General features: G+C 31.2%; 4 protein-coding genes across 10 annotated transcripts in view; 3 read left to right on the top strand and 1 right to left on the bottom strand.

Moving 5' to 3' along the window:
* Positions 1–1,288: 1,288 nt before the first annotated feature.
* Positions 1,289–4,314, top strand: LOC122572980 (protein arginine N-methyltransferase 9-like). Of its 2 annotated transcripts, none has more exons than XM_043738776.1 (7): positions 1,289–1,690; positions 1,756–1,882; positions 2,005–2,406; positions 2,483–3,484; positions 3,558–3,714; positions 3,823–3,888; positions 3,963–4,314. In XM_043738776.1, the coding sequence occupies exons 1-7, from the start codon at positions 1,528–1,530 to the stop codon at positions 4,302–4,304; spliced, it is 2,259 nt and encodes a 752-aa protein (XP_043594711.1). In that variant the 5' UTR covers positions 1,289–1,527; the 3' UTR covers positions 4,305–4,314. The 2 variants fall into 2 exon arrangements, with proteins under 2 accessions (XP_043594711.1, XP_043594712.1); XM_043738777.1 differs by having other exon boundaries at positions 1,677–1,690; positions 1,951–2,406.
* A 101-nt stretch (positions 4,315–4,415) lies between these two features.
* LOC122572981 (serine hydrolase-like protein) lies at positions 4,416–6,095 on the bottom strand. The gene is made up of 2 exons (XM_043738779.1): positions 5,603–6,095; positions 4,416–5,534 (listed from the first exon to the last, which is right to left on the bottom strand). The coding sequence occupies exon 2, from the start codon at positions 5,460–5,462 to the stop codon at positions 4,575–4,577; it is 888 nt and encodes a 295-aa protein (XP_043594714.1). The 5' UTR covers positions 5,463–5,534; positions 5,603–6,095; the 3' UTR covers positions 4,416–4,574.
* An 813-nt stretch (positions 6,096–6,908) lies between these two features.
* Positions 6,909–15,418, top strand: LOC122572438 (polycomb protein Sfmbt-like). 4 transcript variants are annotated; one of them, XM_043737385.1, is made up of 10 exons: positions 6,909–6,948; positions 7,466–7,758; positions 7,857–8,091; positions 8,174–8,373; positions 8,446–8,640; positions 8,756–9,020; positions 9,113–9,849; positions 10,041–10,296; positions 10,697–11,046; positions 11,296–15,418. In XM_043737385.1, exons 1-10 carry the CDS (start codon positions 6,927–6,929, stop codon positions 11,623–11,625), a joined length of 2,883 nt encoding a protein of 960 aa, XP_043593320.1. In that variant the 5' UTR covers positions 6,909–6,926; the 3' UTR covers positions 11,626–15,418. The 4 variants fall into 4 exon arrangements, with proteins under 4 accessions (XP_043593320.1, XP_043593322.1, XP_043593323.1 ...); XM_043737387.1 differs by having other exon boundaries at positions 6,921–6,948; positions 7,490–7,758; XM_043737388.1 differs by lacking the exon at positions 6,909–6,948 and adding an exon at positions 6,955–7,097 and having other exon boundaries at positions 7,490–7,758.
* A 1,564-nt stretch (positions 15,419–16,982) lies between these two features.
* Positions 16,983–22,389, top strand: part of LOC122572974 (helix-loop-helix protein 11) — a 147,414-nt gene continuing 142,007 nt past the window's right edge. For 2 of the 3 annotated variants that reach the window (XR_006318618.1, XM_043738766.1), the window contains exon 1: positions 16,994–18,168. Coding sequence is in view for 2 of the 3 variants with exons in the window: in XM_043738766.1 (XP_043594701.1) it covers positions 18,086–18,168 (83 nt within the window). In the remaining variant the exon portion in view is untranslated. Of the gene's footprint in view, positions 18,169–22,389 lie in introns of all 3 variants that reach the window. The other variant, XM_043738768.1, reaches the window with a different exon arrangement.

Here is a 22,389-nt window from a genome sequence, read left to right as displayed (position 1 = left end):
GGAATTGTGAGTTTGATAGGTATAAATAGCAGATGAAAATTAGAATGTTGATTGGTATATATGTCTGTTCATAATATCTATATTTAATAAAAATATAAATATAACAAGTATATTAGATTAAGTATATATTTAACTTATTATATATCTAACAAGGAAGTCTGAATTTCCAAATAAATGTAGTAAATAGATATACATATACCGCGAAAATATATTCGTATTCTATAAGCAACCGTATCGTATTATGCATGTAAACAGATAGACGTGCATCTAGTTCGCAAATGATCGAAACGTATTCTGATTTGTATTCGCTGGCCGTGCAAGCCCAATCATTCTATTTGCCAGTGGATGAGACGAAATGAAATGAAATCCAGAAATTCGGCTTATTCTACTCGCGAACGCGTCGGCTTTATTACTTTCATAATAATCATTCGGATCCTCTATGGATAGAGCGACGAATGAATATCTGATTAATTTGTACTTGCTATGAATTTTCTACATTGTATTTCTCACAGAAATTGTTTGTATTAATGAATAAAATACGGTATAACACATTAAAAAACAAATTATGCAAGATAATTAAAGAATCGTTTATTTAGTTACATTCTGGATAGAAATAATATTTAATTGTTAATATTTAATCAAGTTTTTCTACAGAAATTCTACTGAAAATAGAAACTTTTATAGATTCCAAGAAAAATTCTATATACATACATACATAGAAATTCTATAGGAAAATCTTTCTAGATTTGAGGTTAACTAACAATCTGGATTTAAATATTTGTTATTTTAATATTCATTTTAATATCCGCGCAAAATGCAATAGAAAAATACAGATGTTTCTTTGCTTAAAAATACTGATCAAGATATGTTCTAATAGAAGTAAAGAAGGTTTTCTTTTTAAGTAGTTATTTCTCTTTCGAAACTATCCAAACTGTACTTTAAATATTTCATATACCCATAAAAACGTCGATAGTATTTAAATTTTCCTTTTGTTTTGAAACATCTTGTATTTTAATACAGTTTTCTAACTACCATATCACCTTCCCGTTTTATTTTTGGAACAAGTAACTTCCATCCATATATAATTTTAATTGCACCCCTCTTCTTTTGTATTTCGTATTCAATGAGTAAAGAAAATGATATAAATAATGAACATAATAATCCAGTGCAAAAGCCTCATTAGGTGGTAGATCTATTCTATACTTTATCTATGGTATAATTCTTAAAATCTCAAAGATCAACATCTATATAAGTTTCTTATCTATGACATTATAGCAGTAGATGGCATTCTGAGATAAATAGTATTAAGTTGTTTTTATATGATGATAGGCGTATAAATAGAAAACATTCAATTTAACGAAAAAAATTACAGTTAAAAAGAGTCTTTATTAATTTTATATTTCTTCATGGTGTATATATGTAGTTATATTCCTAACAATAAATAACTACTTTTGCTTAATTTTAAACGGTAAACAAGGGTATGCTTCCTCATGATAAATATAAAGGAGATATGATATACTATTAAAAATGCAGAGAGAATTAAACGAAATAGTTGAGAAGTCATTACAAAAAGCCTACGATCATAATAGAACTGGGAACGTAGGAAAAGCATATGCATATTATACGGTTGTTGCAGAACTATGTCCTCCAAAAAGATTAGAAATTGAAGAAGCATTTGTTGATGTTCTCTGTATGTTGTTATTTTATCAACAGTATTTTTTAAAGCCTAAAAACTTAAAAATGTTTTTATTTAAGGTCAATGGGGAATACAGTTAGCAGGTGAGAATAGATTTGCAGATGTTGTTTTATGTTACAAACGTTCATTAGATATTTATCCAAACAATCCTCGTATGTTAAATAATTTCGCAGCGCATCTCTTAAGGTAATTTAACTCATTGCTTGAATTAATGTATTATCAGTCAATTTAAAATTAATTTTTTGACGTGACAGATATCATGACCGCTAAAATTCCTTATAATGAGGAAAAAAACTATATTGTTAAAGGAATAATGATCCAATAGAGGCAATAAAATACTTAAAGAGAGCCCTGCAAGCGAATCCTAATTTTTTACCAGCAGAAAGGAACTTGGAAAATGCATATAGCATGGCTGTAGATAGATGGCATTTTCCAATGTTAAATGACAAGCAGAGAAACATGGCATTTGAGTGTGTAATTCGCAAGAGAATTTCTCAAGGATATGATACTGTATTAGATGTAGGAACTGGTACAGGGTTATTAAGTTTATATGCACAGAATGCAGGTGCTAAAAAAATTTATGCCTGTGAATGTTCACCAGCGATGTTAAAAATTGCGGAGAAAGTATTTCAAACTAACAATGCCAGAGACATAATATTATTACCAAAACTTTCTTCGGACCTTGTAATCCCTACAGATATTGCAGAAAGGTTAGTTCTACGATAATAATAATAATTATATAATTAAACCAACAAAAAAGCTTTAATTTCATTCCTAATCTTTTAGAGTAAAATTAGTAGTTACAGAAACCTTTGATGCTGGTTTATTTGGAGAACATGTGATACCATCCATGATGAGCGTACATTCAAATGTTTTGGATAAGAATGGCATAGTAATACCAATGGGAGCTACACTTTACATAGCTGCTGTTGAATGTGAATATATAAGAAACAAATCAGCTGTGATGTTTGATAAAGTAAAACATTTTTGTCCTCTAAATTTTGATAATGTGTCTGTATTATTGGATGAGGAATATTACGACACAGAAAATTTAAAAAATGTGGAAGTTAATTACATAGTAGAACCCACAGCGTTTTTCACTATCAATTTCAACGATTTGTCGGACTTACAACAATTTAATACAGATGGAATAAAAAATATTATAGATATAACATGTAAACGTAGTGGTACTATAGATGGTTTAATAACATGGTTTAAGTTACATCTTGATGAGGAAATAACAATAGACACTTCAGAAAAAAAATCATGTTGGCAAGTTGCCATTTTTCCTACAATACCAAAATCATTACAGAAAGGTGATGCAGTTGCAATTAAGGGAGAAATGTTGAAAGGAAAACTTAAATGCTCATATTCATCAAATAATTCTCAGTGTGATAGCTATGATCATAAATTTTTGTACCGTTTACCAAAAGAAGTCATAACGTTCTTAAATGATGTAGAGTACATAAAATTACTTACCGAGGTTAGCAAATCATTCATTAATAAAGAAATACACAGTATTTTAGATACTTCCCCATTTCCTATTTATGGATTAATATTACTAAAGGAAAATAAGCATAGCAATATTTTATACTACAAAAATGAAAATATAGCATTTCAACAATTTATCAAACAAATAGCAGAACAAAATGGTTTCAAGGATAAATTATGTATGATATCAAAGTATGATCATATTTCCGATTCCTTAGATACTATATTTATTCATGATTTTGACATTAAAGGAGAATTGAAAGATTATAGTGAGGAATATAATCATGAATTTTTTCGGTAAGAATGTATTCAAAAGCTGTGTAATTACATTTTGTTTATAACAGAATGAAAATTTTGATACTTTTTACAGATGTTTACTTAAACCAAATGGCATTTTGTTACCTGAACAGATATTTTTTGTAGGTCAGCTTGTATTTTCAGATGACTTGCCAAATATGGTTTATGTAGAAGATAAAAATTTACAAGATATATCAACGTTTGCATTTAATACACCAAATTGTGAAAAGGTATATTTAAGAGATTTGTTTAATATGTTCGCTGTCAACATGCTAAGATAATTTGTGTATTCATACGTAAAAATTAATACCGAATTACCTTATAATACTCCTTTACAGGAAACACATAATACTTTTAATAATACAACTTCTTATGGTATTGCACAATACATTAACAAATTTAAGGTAAAATATAAAATGTTATAATAAGACAATATAATTACAAAGTTTTCCCTATAATATTATATACAATATTACAGATAAATCAAATTTTTGATTTGAATTCGAGTTTGTATTTATATGAAGCTTTATCCGATATAAATGTATTGATAGAAATGAGAGAAAATGAAGTTGCTGAACGTGTGATAAATTTTGGAAAAATAAATGCAACTAATAATAAATTATTACCGAATGCTTTAATATGTTGGTACAAAGTCAGATTGACGTTAAATCATAATTATGATACAAAAAGAAATGGATCGTTTATGAATCATATGGCAATATTACTAGAAGATGAATTAAAGAATTCCATTTCACAAGGTAACGAAGTATGTATAAAAGTTCTACAAGGTGAAGGTATAATTCGGGTAAAAGTAAAATGATTTTAAAAACACAATTTTTTATAATTGTTACCAATTTTTAAATATACATTTTTTTTCAATAATTTAAGTACATATATTTCAATACAGATTAAAATGTATATACTTATAATAAACTCTGTGCATATAAATACTGTAAAAAATGACTTACATTAAGTACTACAAAAATAAATTTAATATGAATTATATTCTCATATCCCCTTCATGTAATATTATATAATAAAAATTATTTTATAAAAATAATATATATATTTTATAGAAATAATAAATAATTTATAATTTACTTTGTAACTTATCATCTAGAAATGTACATATGTGTGGTGCTACCCACTCAGGATAATTATTATGTACATCATGATTTCCTCTGACTTGAATTACAGTAAAAAGATCAGTTCTGTTAGTAATTAGTGGTAATGTTTTTACTATTTGCAACAAAATATTTACTCGCATGGAACTATCCGCTATAATTATTAATGTTTTAGTTGTATATTTTTTAAAAATTTCCTTATGTTGTTCCAATGTAAAAAATGGTCTAACAACATGTCTTAATCTTGTATCACGATTAAATTTATACAAATCACCAACCTTAGTGACTGCACGTTTAAATAAAGCTTCTGCAGCCTCCATTCTTAATGTCTCAAATCTTTTAAATTGCAAAGCATACATTACTTCATCTTTAGTATAAAGTATATTAGAATCTCTAGTATAAGTTTTTAAATTATATATATCTCGAATGTAAGGAACAATATCCTTAACCAGAAAAGGTAGAAATCCATCAAGTGCTACAATTTTTTCAAGTCTTCCAGGGTATAAAATACTGAAATATGTTGCAATATGAGCTCCAAAACTGTGTCCAATATATATGCAGGTTTGCCATTTTAGTGCATCCAAAACAAACAATATTGTATGGACATAATCAAAATAATGCAATGGCATTCCAGATGGCATTGGAGATGAGAGTCCGTGCCCTGGCAAATCTATATTCACATATTGGTACTTCTGTGGAAGGTGTTCAATTAACCTGTCAAATGTACCAGCATTGTCTAAAATACCATGCACCATTAGAACTCTTTTTTCTTTCAGAGATCCATAAATCTTGCCTGCAATATGACCCCATGGTACTGGGAATTTCACTTCTCTTGATGTTCTTTCTTGATTCATATTAATTTTACTAAAATATTTACTTTATACAAAATAATCTCTTTATTTTATCTTCCTTTATGATCTATAGGACTAAAAATTCTTACTTATGATTAATCTTAAATGTAACTATATAATAATATTAATACAAAAATAATTACCATTGTAAATTAGGTAGGTGATGAATTAGGTAGACTTGAATAAAATATTAGAGTCCAAAGCTCAAAACGAATAGTAGTTTTACAAGTCACAAATACTTAACATAGTAATATAATGTATTAATCATATTCATAAAATATTGAGTGTATTACTTGATAAATAAATCCTATATTAGAAATATATATCGCATATTTACATTATTACAGAATACTGTAAAGAACATGATTTAACATTCTTTTTGTTTATATTTCATCGTTTGATAATTAAAGTTAGATAGCTAATGAAACATGTTTAGGAAGAAAGTTACTATCTATTTCATAAAAACAGTGCAGTTTATCAGAAAAACAAAGACAACTGAAAATAATTATCGATGTTTTAAATGTTTCAATTATTCTAAAACATAATGTCATAGCTTCTGTAAGTATATGTATGCATATATGAATTATAATTGCATATTCCTTATTTTCTTAGTATTGATTATCCTAGTTAGAAAATTAATAAACATAATTTGTACTAGAAGTATTTATTTCTTTATGAAAATTTAAACAAGAATGTTATTCTTAAAGTCTTAAAAATAATAATTATTATTATATATGTATACAAATTAATTATATATAATATATGGCAATGTATTTAGTAAACAGTACATGAAAGTATCTCTGTTTGAGATATTTATAGTATGTCAGGCATGCACAAAATGAGAACCTCTTATCTTCCATGTTGATTTCTCACGACTCAATTTTCGGACAGTTTTCTCTATGCTTCAACCTATTTCGATAATGAATGTCGAGATCTGTTTATATAATCTTGAATGAAACTTTTAGAATTTAAACATATAATATGCTAAACGAAGATGCGCTAAACTTTACTTACAGTCATATAATTTTGTATTTGTATAAAATTAAATAACAATAAATAATATTTTACACAATAACTTACTAATTTAAAAGATAGGAAAAAGGTTATATTTTTGATAATTATGTTTTTTGAGTATAAGCCATCTCATTACAAATGGTTAAAATTATCAGAAAAGATCATTATTAAGAATAATAAAGTACCAAAATTGGTTATTTAAAATTTTATCATAAATAAACAAACTTATTGATAAATATGATAGAAAATAATTATAATTATAAAATAATCAATCTTCTCCCTACTTCCTCATTTTTCATCATATCAGATTCTCGTTATTTAAAATAATAATAAGTGGGAAATTAAAGTTTTGTATATACCGCCAAATTTGTATGATATCAATGATTGATATCAGGTGGCGTAACAATGTGCACACCACTTGAATATACAGAAGTTTTCTGGCTCTGCTTTGTCATGGACATGCAAGCTTCTAATGGTTCGTACTTGTTTTCCTACGCTATGTGATATGCTCGCGCGTTAAATTACATCGTAATTTATGATTCTGGGACTGAATACTTTACACAGGATATGGTGTATCTCCAAAGAGAAACTTCTTCTTTTGAAACATGTTTCCCAGTGGAAAAGGTTGAATAAATGTTGATTTTCAAAGCTTCGGCGTCGCTTTGAGAAATAAATCATATTGAGTTTTTTTTGCACATTTTATACGACATAGAATAGAATTCAGATGCGATAGTATCAATTCAAAAAACTGTTTTTGTGTAATAAATTACGTTCTGTATAGTAATTTGTTAAATGAATTCTTTTGCATGTACTAAAAATCCTTCGACCTATTAAGCATTATAATTTAATCGAAATTGCAGTATTTGTAGAATATACTTTGTCCTACATCAAATATTGTTCGTTCGATTGTAATATCCTGTTATTCGATGCTAAAAGATATTAATATATATAATCTGTCTAAGAGTAATATTTCAATCATTATGTGAATATAGGAATGGATATTTGTATGAATTCAGTGTATGCTTCCATCCCTGGATTACCGGAACTAGGGATGGTATGGATGGGAGATATGATGGTACATGGAGAACCTACACATGAACTTATGTTGGATCCACGTCAAGCTGAAAGTCCTTTTTTTCCTCATGGTTCAAATCCATATGAAAATATTAGAAATCATCAAATTGCACCTACAACTATGGTACGATATCTACCACCTCAGTTCCCTAATGAATGTTCAGAACCTGATGAAGCTGTGGAAGCTGTCGATTCCCAAGAAATACAACAGGTAAACTCTAATCCTTTAAACGCACATATTTTAATTTTACATTGTACCTATAAGTAATATGTACACAGTAATATTTACCATCATTATCGTTTTTTCAGGAATATGATTCACAGTCTGAAAGACAAGAAATGACTGAATATTTGACATTAGAAGATTACATTGGTGACGAAGAACGAGAGCAAGTTGTAAACAATGCAGCAACACAAACTACTCAGGATAATCGCAATAGGAAAATAAAACCTATAAAGCATCCTGGATTGGTTTTAAAGACACCAATTGCATATCAACCACATACAGATTTAAATTTTATTCCCATTCGTAAGGATGGTATAGGTTAGATATAGAATTCAAGATCATAATTATAAATTATAAATTTATTGATGTATAATTGTAAACTTCTATTATCTTGTTGTAGCTGTTTGCGAAAAATGTGGTGCTATTGGTGTGAAACATGCATTTTATACTAAAGAACGACGATTTTGTAGTAGAGCATGTGCAAGATCTTCAGAACATACAGCTCCTACTGCTGATTCTACATATAGTCCATCACATTCTGTAGAGGCACACGCATCTGTAAATTCAACTTCTCCAAATGAGTCTAAATTAACAAAGAATGTGAGTTACATGTAAAAATTAATTTTTAAAAATATGAAGAAGAAATCATATAATATTTTTTAAATATCTTAGGTCATAGTACAAGAAGAAACAGACATAAAAGAATCTTTTGAACTAGAGAAAGAGAAAGTTATATCAGAACCAGTAATGCCAGAGGATTTACCTGTAAGAAGAAAAAGAACTGCTGAAATGGCAGGTTCTTATGATTGGACCCCACAATTGACAGAACCTGGATTTTGTGCTGCTCCAGTATCTTGTTTTAAACATGTCAGTCTTCCATACAATGTTAATATAGTACTATTAACTTTTAATTTAGATTCTGATATTTTTGCTATTATACTTTAAATTTTGCATGGATTTTATTTTAATTTTCATGTTTCAGGCACCTATATCAGAAATATGGGATAATATCACAGTTGGTATGAAAGTAGAGGTGGAAAATACTGATTGCGACGAAGTATGTGAAGCTTTCCCAGATTCCTTTTGGGTTGCTACTGTGTTACGTATATCTGGATATAGAGCTTTGTTAAGGTATGAGGGTTTTGGACTCAATGATGATAAAGATTTTTGGGTATCTTTGTGCTCGAATGACATACACCCCGTAGGTTGGTGTGCAACCATTGGAAAACCTCTTATTCCACCTAATAGTAAGCAAACATTTATGATGCTTACATTGTTATGGATCCCTCTTTGTTTTTGTACAAAATTTGTAATAATGAATCATAATAATCCTTTACAGCAATTGCTGATAAGTACAAAGACTGGAAGGATTTTCTAATGAAACGATTGACAGGTGCAAGAACACTGCCAACTAATTTTTATAATAAGGTTAACGATAGTATGAAGTCGCGTTTTAGATGTGGATTTCACTTGGAAGTCGTAGATAAAAATAGAATCTCGCAAGTAAAAGTAGCAACGATACAAAAAATTGTGGGTAAACGATTACATGTACGATACTATGATTCACCACCCGAAGACAATGGTTTTTGGTGCCACGAAGATTCTCCTCTTATACATCCTGTTGGGTGGGCAAAACGGGTAGGACAAACGTTGGATGCATATCCTGAATATTTGGAGCGTGTGTCAAAATCAAAATTGTGTGAAGATGACGCAACTGAAGACCTTTTCTATGTGCCAAAGAACCATCATGTACATCTTGGATACACATTTCGAGAAGGAATGAAAATAGAAGCCATTGATCCTCTTAATCTCTCTGCCATATGCGCAGCAACAATTATGCAAGTTTTAAAAGAAGATTATGTAATGATCCGTATAGATAGTTATGATGAAGATGCAAGTGGTGCTGATTGGTTCTGCTATCATTCATGTTCACCTTGTATTTTTCCAATTGGATTTTGTTCTCAACATGGATTACCACTTACACCACCAAAGGGCTATGATCCTACTACATTTACATGGGATACATATTTAACAGAGACGAATACTATACCCGCTCCTGTGCAGTTATTTAATAGGGTAACTACAGAAATAATTTTAATAATGTAATAAACATCAGAGATAGTATTTTTCAGAGGTAATAAATGTAAGAAATATTATAAAACCTTTATAGAAGTACAAATTTTATAGGTTTTGTACTATTTATTATATTTCGTATTCATGTATGACTATATTCATTGCTTTTCAACATATAGAAATTTTCATTATAGGAAATACCTCAACATGGATTTATTGAAGGAATGAGGCTCGAAGCAGCTGATTTAATGGATCCTAGATTAGTTTGTGTTGCTACTATTACTAGGGTGATTGGAAGGTTATTAAGAGTACACTTCGATGGTTGGGAGGACGAATATGATCAATGGCTAGATTGTCAGAGTCCTGACATTTATCCAGTTGGATGGTGTGATTTGGTTGATCATAAATTAGAAGGGCCCCGTGTACTCAATAAAAACACTAGTCCTACTGGTAAATACCTGTTTCATATTCTAAGAAAATGTTGTAGTTTCATATTTTAACCCATTCATTGCTAGACAAATTTAGAGCATCTTGCCCTAGGCGCCAAGATTTTATTTAAAAAAAAAACCTGGAACTTCACATAATCTAATATTTAATTGCAGATATAGTACTAAAATGGTATTTATGGTAATTTTAAAATGAAAAAGCATTACGAGATAACTCGTAGTCGGCAGTCTTGGTACATATGCTTACTACGAGATATCTTGTAGTTGGGAGTGAATGGATTAAAAATATTTTCTAGAATGAGTTTTGTTTCAATATTATTAATATATTTTTTACTATTCTTGTATGCCAACTTCTGTTTTCTTTTTCTAATGTCATAAATGAACATACTCATTCCATTTCTTAGTAAAATCACCAAGAGGCCTTAAACGTAAAGCTAAGAGAAAAGTGAAAAAAAGCAGCAAAGTATCTTGCGCGAAAAACATTCTACCTCGGCACAGTGAACGTATTAGTACGGCTCGTGAACGCGAACGAGAAGTAGAGCCAGCCCAAGGAATAAAAATCGAAAGAGAACGTGACTTGGAAAGCCTACCAGAACAAAGAAACAGGGAACCAGAACCAGCAGAAGAACCAGCTGGACCTGATCAAACTTTACCTAGTCCTACTACTGGACAAGGTCAAGCATTAAATGATACTCAAAGTGAGATACAAAGCCCTCCACCACCTAAAGAACGAATTGCAACGTCGTACATTAATGTAAATATATTTTGATATTTTCATATTAGAGATGAATATTAATTAATGAATATTAATGATTGATTAGATATAATATTAAACTTTTGAATTTCCAATCCTACATAAAATATTTTATATTTATATAGTAAATTAGTGAGATTAACGTCTAGACATTTATGCATTTAATATTAAACCTTGTTAAATTATTGCTGAATTTCACATATAAAAAAGTTTTAAATATGAATATTTAAAGTAAGTTGTATTTTCCAGGTAACATCTGCTTCTAGCAAATACATCCCAAGGCTAGCAGATGGTGTTCAAAAGAGTTCTGAATCTGGTGATTTAGTGCCATCTGAGTGGAATGTGTTTGATGTTGCACAATTTCTTCGTGTTAATGATTGTGCAACATATTGCGATAATTTTAGTAAACGTAAGATAGATGGAAAAACTCTATTAACACTCACTAAGGACCAAATAATAGACCTAACCGGTTTTAAAGTTGGGCCTTCTTTAAAGATATATGATCTTATTCAACAATTGAAAATCAAAGTGAATCCAGCTCAGGAAAGGTTGAAATTAGGATTGAAAAAATTATTATAACAAAGATAGTACATAGATAATACCATGAATAAGTTCCATCATTGCATACAAATAAACATGGATTTACAGGTAAGGCATATAGATGCAAATAATTAAAAATTCATATTTCATCATGGTTATATACAGTATTTGTTATATACTTTATTAATAAAATGTGTATGTGTATGTATATAAATATACGTATACATGCATACATACACATATGAAATTAGAGAAAGGTAAAGACAGAGATCCTGCTCTATCACTTAGGATGTAAATTTGGAAAGAATACCATTTATTTAAAAGAGAAAAAGAAAAAAGCCACAAAAAGACAAAAGTGTGAGATATTTTGTTTTGCAAAATAGTTTGCAATATAAATTAAAAATATAATTTGAAACTTATTTATTTATGCACTTATACATGTTCAAGATTGGGGTTAGGTTAAAATTGGTGTTTGATAAAATATTAGTTTTATTTTAAATGTCTTTCACAAAATCGATTCTTACAAAATCTGATTATCTGTAAATTACTTTCTGAAGTAACAAAAATTGGAATACCAAACTACTTCTTTGCAAATTAAAATACAATACAGTAGATATTTTAATGCTTGCAAATAGATAAATGAATTTCAGAACTGAATGAAACATATTTAATACATATTTATAATTTCATGGAGTTTGGTCTAAAACTAACGTGGTATTTGGTAGAGAATACAAGATTTATTTTATATTAATATTTACATGTATATATAAATTTCTATATAAAATATCAAGAGAAATTCATGCATACATATTGCATTTAAACATTCTTATGTATATCAGAAGTTATTTTATTATTCTGACAACATTTCTTTTACAACGCCGTTATTTGTAAATCCATGCTTTCACATTGCACTAAATTGATTACAGATGCATGAACCACGTTAAGAAAAGAAATACTAATGTATATTTAAAGATTTTTTTAAACAAACAGAAAGTTAAAGGATGTAATTTAAAAGGGGAAAAATTTAGAAGTAAATCAACAAAGATATATAATATTTAATACGAAAAAGTAAAAAAGAAGGTAGTAAAAATAAATCATAAAGTACAAATTAGTTTCCGAGTATCAATTCATTACAGCTTCAATCATATTTGCCTTGAAGATATCATTCGCAATACTAAATTAGTTTTATATATTTTAATAGATTTGTTGATTTACTCTCTACTGTAATCAAGAGCTACGCGTCTGTACATAATTAAATAAAAAATGGAACAGTCAACTTCTAATCTTGTAAATATAGCATTTAGCACAGTATTAGGTTTAGCTCGTTTTTTTGAAAAAAAAAGAATGAAGAGAATGTAACCACAGTGTAAAAGAAGCATAACTATTAGAAAGTGGTTGATGCATTTGTATAACACATATTGTATCTATATGTAGCTTTATAATCATTACAGTAAAGTAAATCAAACCAGTCGAGTAAAGTCTAAGACTGATTTGTCTTAGGCTCTTTAAATACTATTTTTAGTACGATAGGGTAACATTGTTACTCTCTTTATTTATTCAATATCTTGGAATCTCATGGGGTACCAATTCAATTTGGTTCCTAAACGTTTTCTTTGCAGTTAATTGATATAAGGTTGGATATTTGACTAATAATCATTTAGATTTTATTGTGACGATACTTGTTTCTGTTTATTATGTTGATTAGCTATTTCACATTAGCAATGTAAAGAAAATTTATTAATTTGGAGAAATATTATATGCTGATCGAAAGAAAAGTAGTAAAAGTTTTCTTGAAATCATCATTATGTACAAATTGGGAGGCATTATAAATAGTGTTATAATTATAAACTGACAAAATTTGGGTTCTGCTTTAAATACTAATCACATTACTGTGAGTACAAAAGAAGAAAAAACAATATTACTTACAAATTAAAAATACAAATAATAACAGATTTCTACGTGTTATATCAATCAATTTTAGTTTGAGAACAAAATAACGTCCGTTGTAAAATTTAACACTTAGCCAACCGAATAGCGGAGATCTCCCTTCTGTGAAGAACATTGCTGCGTGACCGAACGAGGAGATCTCTCTTTTTGACTTTAGCAACGCGTTTTCTTCATTTTTTTCTTTTTTTTTTTTGTTATTATCAGTTATTGTTTAGCTGGATTTTTTCCCAATTAATTGCGCCACTTTTTCTGCTTTTATAAAGTACAGTATATAATAAAATACACCAATTTAGTAGTGTTAAAATTAATTAAAAAGCTACACTATCAGTTATGACTAAATAAAGTTATAATCGAACGATACCACACTGTAAAAAAATATTAAAATGCATTATGAATTTATAATTTCACGTTCAAGTCGTGTTATTTATCTTTTGTCATCTTTAATGTCTTTAATTCTACCTATATTTTTTTATGCTTTTAATATATATTTTTAATTTGATGTTTTGTATAAACAATATGTGAAATCGTTAAATAAAATCATTACCGCAAAATATAATTAATCACTTAAATAATTTTTAGACTTCTTTGTTTTTTAAGTAGTGAATATTAGTCCTCGATACTTGGAAAAATGGGCGGTGGCTAAGTGTTAACATAATATAAAAATCCAATATAAAAATATTAATTTTTTCGGAAGAAATTTTTTAAATTTTTTGTTCGATTTTGAAATGTGAATATTACAAAAAAATTTTGTTCTGGTTAACACGTTGAATGCCACGGGGGTCACCGGTGACCGGTGCGTCAAGATTTGTAGAAATACATAATTTGAACAAATGTCAATAGTTATAAATTTTTTATTATTACCATCGTTACTACAATGGTGTGACGAAATTAATACAGTATAAAACATATAAAAATAGTTTTATTTATACATGAAATGTAGATCTATTATGTGCGCCCCCCGTCAGTGGCTGTCGAACATGGAAAAAACCCGCTTTTTCCGTGTTTTACTTTAATGAACAATAACCCTCTAAGAAACGTTTCGACTTAAAAGATGTTTGATTAATATTATAAATATTAAATATTTATTATATATTATATATTTGTATAAGTATGACCGAGGGGTGGATTATGGTTTATGGTAGGTCCCGGGACGTAACAACATAGAACAGTTATTTGCAACGCGAAGAAACAATATGAGATAATTAATAATCGCAAAAAATAAGTGAATCGCGCGAAATCGCACTTCAGCGCCACGGTGGTCACCGGTGACCTCAGTGAGATAAATTCATTAATGATGATTATACGCCGTAACATATCTCTTGTAAGTAATATTTCAACATCATACGTATCGCATAATAAAAAATTCATCGTAGCGCCACAGGCAATCCCTGTAAAACTAGCGTGGCATTCAACGTGTTAAACAAATTATCTGTTTTATAATGATCAGATAATTTCAAATATATAAACGCACTAAGGATGAAAAATTTAAACGATACATGTATTTATGCCAATTTTTTTATACGGATCATCGAGCATTTGAATAATACTACATATTAATTCAAATAAAATCGAGCAAAGTCTAAATGTGCACCTTTTCTGAAAAAGATATTACATATAATCAGCCAAATAGCGCTGATTACGTAGCTGTTTTATAAGGTATTAGTAAAAATGCTTCGTGATTTCATATTTACATACGTATCATATGCAATTTGCATATTGCATATATGCGTTCTGCATAAGCCATCAATTTGGTCGAGGAACTCGTATATGCGTTTGGCGAAAACTGATAGAGCCAAAAGACTCATATATGTGTCCCACGTAAATGCGTCGCTATGAGCGACAAACTTATATACGCGTTCGGAGAAAACAACTGATAGAACCAAAAGACTCATATGTGTGTCATTTTATTTATCCTGTGGAGAATCTGTGCATGTACATATGTCTAGAATTTGACATCTTGGAGTGTTATGAACGAAAATCGTGTCTAAGCAGAAGTGTGCGCTGGCAATTTTAAATGACTATCGTGGCATCAGCTCGGCCCCCACGGTACGGTTGACTTCGAACTGTCTCGTCCGCAAAGGGTTAAAGACATATTTTAAACATGAGATCAAGACGAAATTTACTTATATTTCCAAAGTTGCAAATCAAGAAATTCAAGATAGAATAAACCATTTTCCGGACTAATGAATGAAATAGAGTAAGAGAATGAGGATCGAAAAAACTTAATATTATTTTCATTTACTAAACTGGATTTAAGGCGTATTCATAGTTATCTCTTTCTAAATCATAACAATATAAAATCCTCATTTTTTACGATGTAATGTATAATTAATATAAACAATAACTATGAATACAGTCTCTAAATATTATTTTAGCCTGTCATTATATCAGAGTATGAAAAAGGAATTTCGCAGATAATCAACAGTATTTATCGATAATGGTAAAATAGGTTCAGAAGTGAGAACATCTTTTATTTCCTCTTTTTATTTGTAAGTTCATCACTACTATATTTCATTTTATAGAATTAAAGAAAGAATGATTACGAAAATAAATGTTTTTCACATATATTGTATAAAAAAAAACTATTTGCAAATAATGATGGAAGTACATTGTTTATATTAAATCATCTGAGTGTTTGTATTTCGGTTGCCGTTCCGTTATTTTTGCATGTGCAATCGTCGACCGCCAGATGGCATTGGCTGCACGACTTTTCACAACTTATCGATTTAAATAAGCTTATCGCAATTTCTATAGCAAAATTATTTTGAATATTTTATCGAAATCTTATTTATGGAAAATCAAATTATTTAGAGAGTCTTAGGAAAGTTATTAATTTCTAGTAATCGACGAAACTAATTTACATAAGATCTTGTTGAAATGTATTATTTTTTATACTTATATTTTTATCTTTCACATATTGATAGAGAAACATTCGAAAAATGTAGCAATTTGTGAACGAAGACAGTACATTAAGATCGTTTACAACTTTACAACAAAAATTATACATACATTCATAGTTAAAAGTACAAATAGTCAGTTTAAATTATAAAATTACATTATTTCAATATTCAGAATACGGATAAATTGTTAATGAATATAGTAGAACATTTTTTATTTATTATATTGGTTTACACATAGTTTTGATTTTTGATTATTCATCTTTGTATCGACATAGAGAAGTGCAGAACGAGGGACTTAGGATGTATGATACGTGCGAGGAAGCAGCGAATTTTTATTGTCAACTTTCGTATCGTGTAACATTGCGCAGAGAGCTCGTTGAAGGACCAGGATAGAAGGTTGTTGGATGTGTACGCGCGCGGTCATGGCTATACAAATGGTTGGGGGTTAGTGTGCGTGGGTTTAGTTTCGCGCAGGTGGGGGAAGTGGGGGAGACTGGCGTATTCTATGGGCGGGGCCTCTGCCAGCTGGCAGATGTTTCCCGCGCGGCCGCACCATTCCTCTAGCGTAAACCTACGCAGCGCGAAAGTAGTTCCTTCTAAACCGATAAATATTTCTAACAATAGCTCACCAAGCAGACAGCTAACCACGTCAGTGATCCGACGTATGGTAGTAGATAATCTGCACGCAACTACCTGCGGAAAATCATAAAAACTTGGTGCGAAACTGAAGATGAGCTGATGTGCGATTGGTCCAAAGAGAGACATTGTTCAGGGCAGAGTATCATGTAGCGTTCACCCTAACCGCGTACACTAAACTTGTCACGAGTGCCTCGAAAACGCTCCTCCAACGTTCGACACTGTGAATCACGTCTATGTTGTTGTGCTTCGTGGAAACATAAACTAGATTGAGACAACAAACTTCACCGTGTGATTATATTTTCGTTTCTGCATATCGTTTCTACAGTGCGCGAGTGTTATTTGCCTCAAGTTTCATGACAAAGTTTAGCATGTGCCACGTGATGATTCGGTGTACACGGACGGAATGATTTGTTTCGTGACAAGATTCGTGAGATGATTTATTTGAAATGTAGTATCAGTTTATGCAACATTGGACATTACTTATCGTAATTTTCGGTACATTAAACGAACATATATAATTAATCAAGAGTGTTATCGTGTAAACGCGATAAAAATAATTGGTGTTAAAAAATAAAGGATTTCTAGGGTATATAAGATTTGAGAAAAAATTTGTAGTAGAAAGTGGCAGATGTCCAAAGGGGCGTCGGATGAACCATAAGTGTTGACGGCACTGAAGCCGGCGGCGGAGTGATTCGCGGCTCTCTGTGGGGGCCCTCAGCTGTTTCCCGCCAAAGATCGCCATTACAAAACGCGTTCGGGCGTTGTGTGTGCGCCGCGCGGAGTGGCTGTCCCGTGGACGAATCTCGGTGCGTGCCACCGCGGTCTAAAAAGTTAATTAACGAGTTTCGTGGAGGATTTGCGTCACGTTTGCGTGAAGTGTGCGCGTCGATTTTTTTCGAGTGGAGTGCTGCGAAAGAGAGAGAAGCCCGTCGTCTTTTCGCTGCCGTGACGACGGCTGCTGGGACGGTGCGGGATCGCGCGGCGGGATTCTCAGTGCTGCGGACCAACGAGATATGTCAGTGTTTGGTGGCGAGGATCGTATTCTGCTCGAGGAAATTGTCGAAACCACCGAGGAACAGGAAACCAATTTGTGCGGGTGAGTCTTTCTTTCATTGATCACAGAAAAAACGACGACGTGGAAAACGTGAAATTGCTAGGAATGTGCACGGCCATGTGTCGACTGGGAAAACTCGTACCGAGTTACATATGCGTTCGCGTGTACGTCAGCGTTATGTAGTATATAGAGCGGTGCGGTTTGACACGCCACGTCATTTATGACTTCAATTCTGGGAGTGCGAACCGCGAAATATGATGGCTGAGTCAAGAATCACCCATGTCACTTTTATCATTAAATTCAAATTTATCTAATTTTGTTTCGTAAATACTACGTCTAAAATGAGTGACTAAGATGTCGCATGCGTCGTATCGCGAGGGTTAACTACACGTAACGTATTTTTCGTGAATTTTGCCCGAGATGACACGAATTTGTCAGCAAAGGAAGGCGTGCTCATCTTCCTTATCAAGTCATGCCGATTCTAACAACGTTCAGCGGCAACTCTTTCTGTTCGCCATCTCAGTCGTTGTTAAGCATCGACGTCGACGTCGCGGTGGCATTGGCGAGACTCGTAATCGTGACACGGACGTAAAACGTGTGTACAATACAAACAAAATCCTAGTAGGCTCTCGATAGCCAGCTGTCGCGAAGCCGGCCGGCCGGCCAGCCGGCCGGCACCAATAGTCTTCGCATTATACGATGCTACTACGTGATATTTCTTTGAGTTACAAATTGGAGACTTCTTTCTTTCTTTGAAGTTAGTATTTATTTTTGTTGTTGGAATGATCGATAGAGGCGAGTTGGGAAATATTTTGCGAGGTTGTGTCAAACCGGACCTTCCATGCGTTCACGCCCAAACAAGCATGGCGCGGGAGTCACTGCCGATATATCAATTGTTTTCTAACAATATAAATGTAGAATTATTGCGAAGAATTGTAGATTTTGAAATTTTACATAGAGTCCTTTTTCGTCTTATTTAATTATTTGTGATGTTAGTAAATGCCAAATAGATGTTAAATTTTATTATAGCTTGTGTAAATTAATTTTGGATATTTTAAAATATTTGTATATCACACAATATTCTAGGAAAATTATAAGAATGTTTTTCACTGTCGTATATTACGTAAATTAATTTTAGTTATTGATGTTTTTGAATATTCATATATCAGAGTACTCTATCGTATAGTATATTATATTCTAGGAAAATTGTAGTAATTTGCTATGACGAGCGTAATGTAAACAGTAACTGGATGGCTACGATGCGGTGTCGCTATTAATCGCTTTCTTAGAACGTTATCTCTGAACAGGTTTAAAATGCATATACGGTACTCGCGTTCGCATTAACTCTCTATGTGTTCGTTCCCCTCGCGACGGTGTTGCCATCATAAAATCTGTCATCAATTTAACATCATAAAATCATCAATCAACAGAAGTATCATTAAAAAATTGTGAAAAACACATTCTATTTAAGACGTAATGAATACGACGCAAATTTAAATTGGCACGTACTTCTAGATTATGTTCATGGATATGTATTGAATATCATAAAAATTACAGAATTGGTGCAAAATGTAGGACAGATATGTAAAGTTTTTTATAATATAGAGAAACGAAGGAACAATTTCTCCTTATATACAATTCTAAAAATTTCACGAATTCTGGAGAACTATTTCGTAATATTACGTATATGTATATGTAAAGTTTTACAATATAGAGATAAATTTTTATTATCATGGCGTAAATATTGCATGAAATAGACACAATTTATTCCACTATATAGAATTTTGTAAATTTTTCGAATTCTGAAAAAGCTTTTCGCAAAATTACACATATGCAAAATTTCACAGTACACAGATAAACATTGTATGAATCAAAGCAAACTTTTCTTTCAATACACAATGCTAAGATTTCTTTAGATCATTGTTTACACCAGGGTTGAAACTAAGTGGCGTGGTTTTTAGTATCTCTTTGCAACAGTTATAGAGAAAAAGGATGTAAAAAGAAGGAAAAAAAAACAAAAGGACGAGGAAAGCAAGTTCCTTTGTATACGGCCGAGTGACCGACAGACCAGCCAGGTTATACTATGTGCGTTACGTAAAGCCACGTTTGTTGCACAATAATGGGTCTCTATAAATAACTCGAAGCATGCCGCATCGGCGCGACTTCTTGTTTACATACGCTCATCACCGCGTTGCATTACGTTCACTCACACTTTACACGGATAGGCTTCGATCTATCGTGTCTAGGCTAAACGTGTGTAAATCGTGTTCAAGGTACACAGTCTGCTCGCGCGTAGTTGTGAAATTCGCGAACGTTGACTACTTGTCGATATTACACCAGGCACAGCGCCTCGTATGCTTTCTTTGTCCGTTTGGTTGCGCGACGTGCACGCGATAACGCGCGTAGGTAATGCGAGAAACTACTACAGACGATATGCGTGTAATAATATATATATATATGTACATGTGCACACACACACACACACACACATGGTGTAAAGGAAAGCTATACAGTGTACGCCATAATTGATATAGAGCTTGAATGAAGAAACGAGGGAAGACGTAGGATTTTACATGTGTATGAAAGGCTCGTTGGAGGTATCAAGCGTAAATCATTGCATTAATGCACGCGGCATACCTTACGTTCACGCTCGCGGTATGTTTATGTCTATTTCTTTTTTTTGTTTTTGGTGGTTAGATCGGTGTGAGTGAATAATGGTGAATGTAGGTATGATGGCGAGCATGTAAATAGGGAATATGTTTATTTAAGAATTTAAGTATAATTGTGTTAAACAATGTCACCATACAAATATATGTATAAATACATTCGAGTAAAAGTTCTACATCGACGATCTAACCTTACTTTTACTTTCTTAATTTTGCTTTAAGTCTATGTGTAGATTTCCGTTAAATTTTTACTAACAAAGAGTGACAGCAGTTTGCATTTTAATTACATATGTAGAAATCTAAATCTAATTTATTTTACTACGAAATTAAAATTATACTACATGGTCAGATAACATTATATCATATCAAGAAAAACTTGAAATCAAAAACAGATTAAAAGCGTACCCGTTTATACTTAAAATAAAGTACAATATTTAGTATATAACAAACGAAGAAAGTAATTTTGTATCATTATCTCATTTTTACCAATCGGTTGACGGGTATTTAGGTACTTGATCAGATTTTGATTTACTTTTTTACATAGAAACGTGTTTCCTTGCTGCATGTGATTCCTGAAATACCCCGTGATACAAAATATTGGCTACTATCAGCAGACGCACCGTGTGCGTCAATATCAGTAAATGCGTAAATGTTAAATCGTCATTTGCAATATTTTTTGGTCTTGCTTCTTTTCCATTTGAAAAGTGAAAAGGATAGTCAGCTTATTACGAGAACATCTGATATGTGTTTAGCCTTTCATCACACGATCCAGTGTATCAGCTGATTAAACGTTTTGCTATTACATAATCGAACACGATTGATACATACTTCACTGATCATGATAAATTTTCTCTCTCGCGGTTTATCGCTGCTTTGTACGCTGATCAAACGTTTCACATATATATGCAATGTGTCATTTAGTCGTTGGAACAATGCGTCACGAATTTATAATTATATAGTCGGATAATTATTGTCAAATATTAGTCACTTAAGGCGTTCGATGTTTTTACACTGCTCTAAGCGTACATGGAAATGACATTGTAGATTTAAACGATTGAATGATTAAACACTGTGTTATACGTTTCACGGTGTAGAGTTAATATTTTTATTATGCATATGTAATATCATATCGATTTATTAAAACGTATAAAACAGCACAATAACTACTTTATAGAAAGATGAGTTATTCTATAAAAATATTTAAACATATATTTTAATATAGCAATAAAAATATCGTATTTGCGTAGTCTTACGTTTTCTTATGTTTGTATTTTCTGTCGACCTTGTTTTACTTTTAAAACAGTATTTGATTAATCTTCTCACTATACAATATAATAACTTTGCATCGAAATGTTGGAATTTAAAAGTCTAGAGATTTAGGAATCGAAGAGTAGAATTTCATAATAGTAAAAATAGCTTTAGGTGTGCGAAAACTTTCGTAACTGTCCTTCGCTCTCTCATTGCCTACCAGTTATCGATTTTATTTCTCTTTTGATCGCTCCAACCATCAAGAAAACATCAATCACGGTCGATTCTAACAAAGTTAGGTTACATATTATTGGATTATTAATTTATAAAAAGAAAATATTGAGTTACC

This window comes from Bombus pyrosoma, linkage group LG11 (genome assembly GCF_014825855.1).
Source record: "Bombus pyrosoma isolate SC7728 linkage group LG11, ASM1482585v1, whole genome shotgun sequence".
Lineage (NCBI taxonomy): Eukaryota > Metazoa > Arthropoda > Insecta > Hymenoptera > Apidae > Bombus > Bombus pyrosoma.
The sequence above is the reverse complement of the archived record's forward strand: the minus strand, read 5'-3'. Positions and strand labels throughout refer to the sequence as shown.

What these genes read in the sequence shown, in the direction of transcription:
- LOC122572438 (XM_043737385.1), top strand. Translation starts at nt 6,927, where the DNA reads ATGGACATGCAAGCTTCTAATG. An exon ending in AGTCTAAATTAACAAAGAAT is followed by an intron (nt 8,374 to 8,445) that starts GTGAGTTACATG and finishes TAAATATCTTAG; the next exon opens with GTCATAGTACAAGAAGAAAC. An exon ending in TAAAAACACTAGTCCTACTG is followed by an intron (nt 10,297 to 10,696) that starts GTAAATACCTGT and finishes TCCATTTCTTAG; the next exon opens with TAAAATCACCAAGAGGCCTT.
- LOC122572981 (XM_043738779.1), bottom strand. Translation starts at nt 5,462, where the DNA reads ATGAATCAAGAAAGAACATCAAGAGAAGTGAAATTCCCAGTACCATGG.
- LOC122572980 (XM_043738776.1), top strand. Translation starts at nt 1,528, where the DNA reads ATGCAGAGAGAATTAAACGAAATAGTTGAGAAGTCATTACAAAAAGCC. An exon ending in AGCATTTGTTGATGTTCTCT is followed by an intron (nt 1,691 to 1,755) that starts GTATGTTGTTAT and finishes TTTTTATTTAAG; the next exon opens with GTCAATGGGGAATACAGTTA. An exon ending in CCTACAGATATTGCAGAAAG is followed by an intron (nt 2,407 to 2,482) that starts GTTAGTTCTACG and finishes CTAATCTTTTAG; the next exon opens with AGTAAAATTAGTAGTTACAG.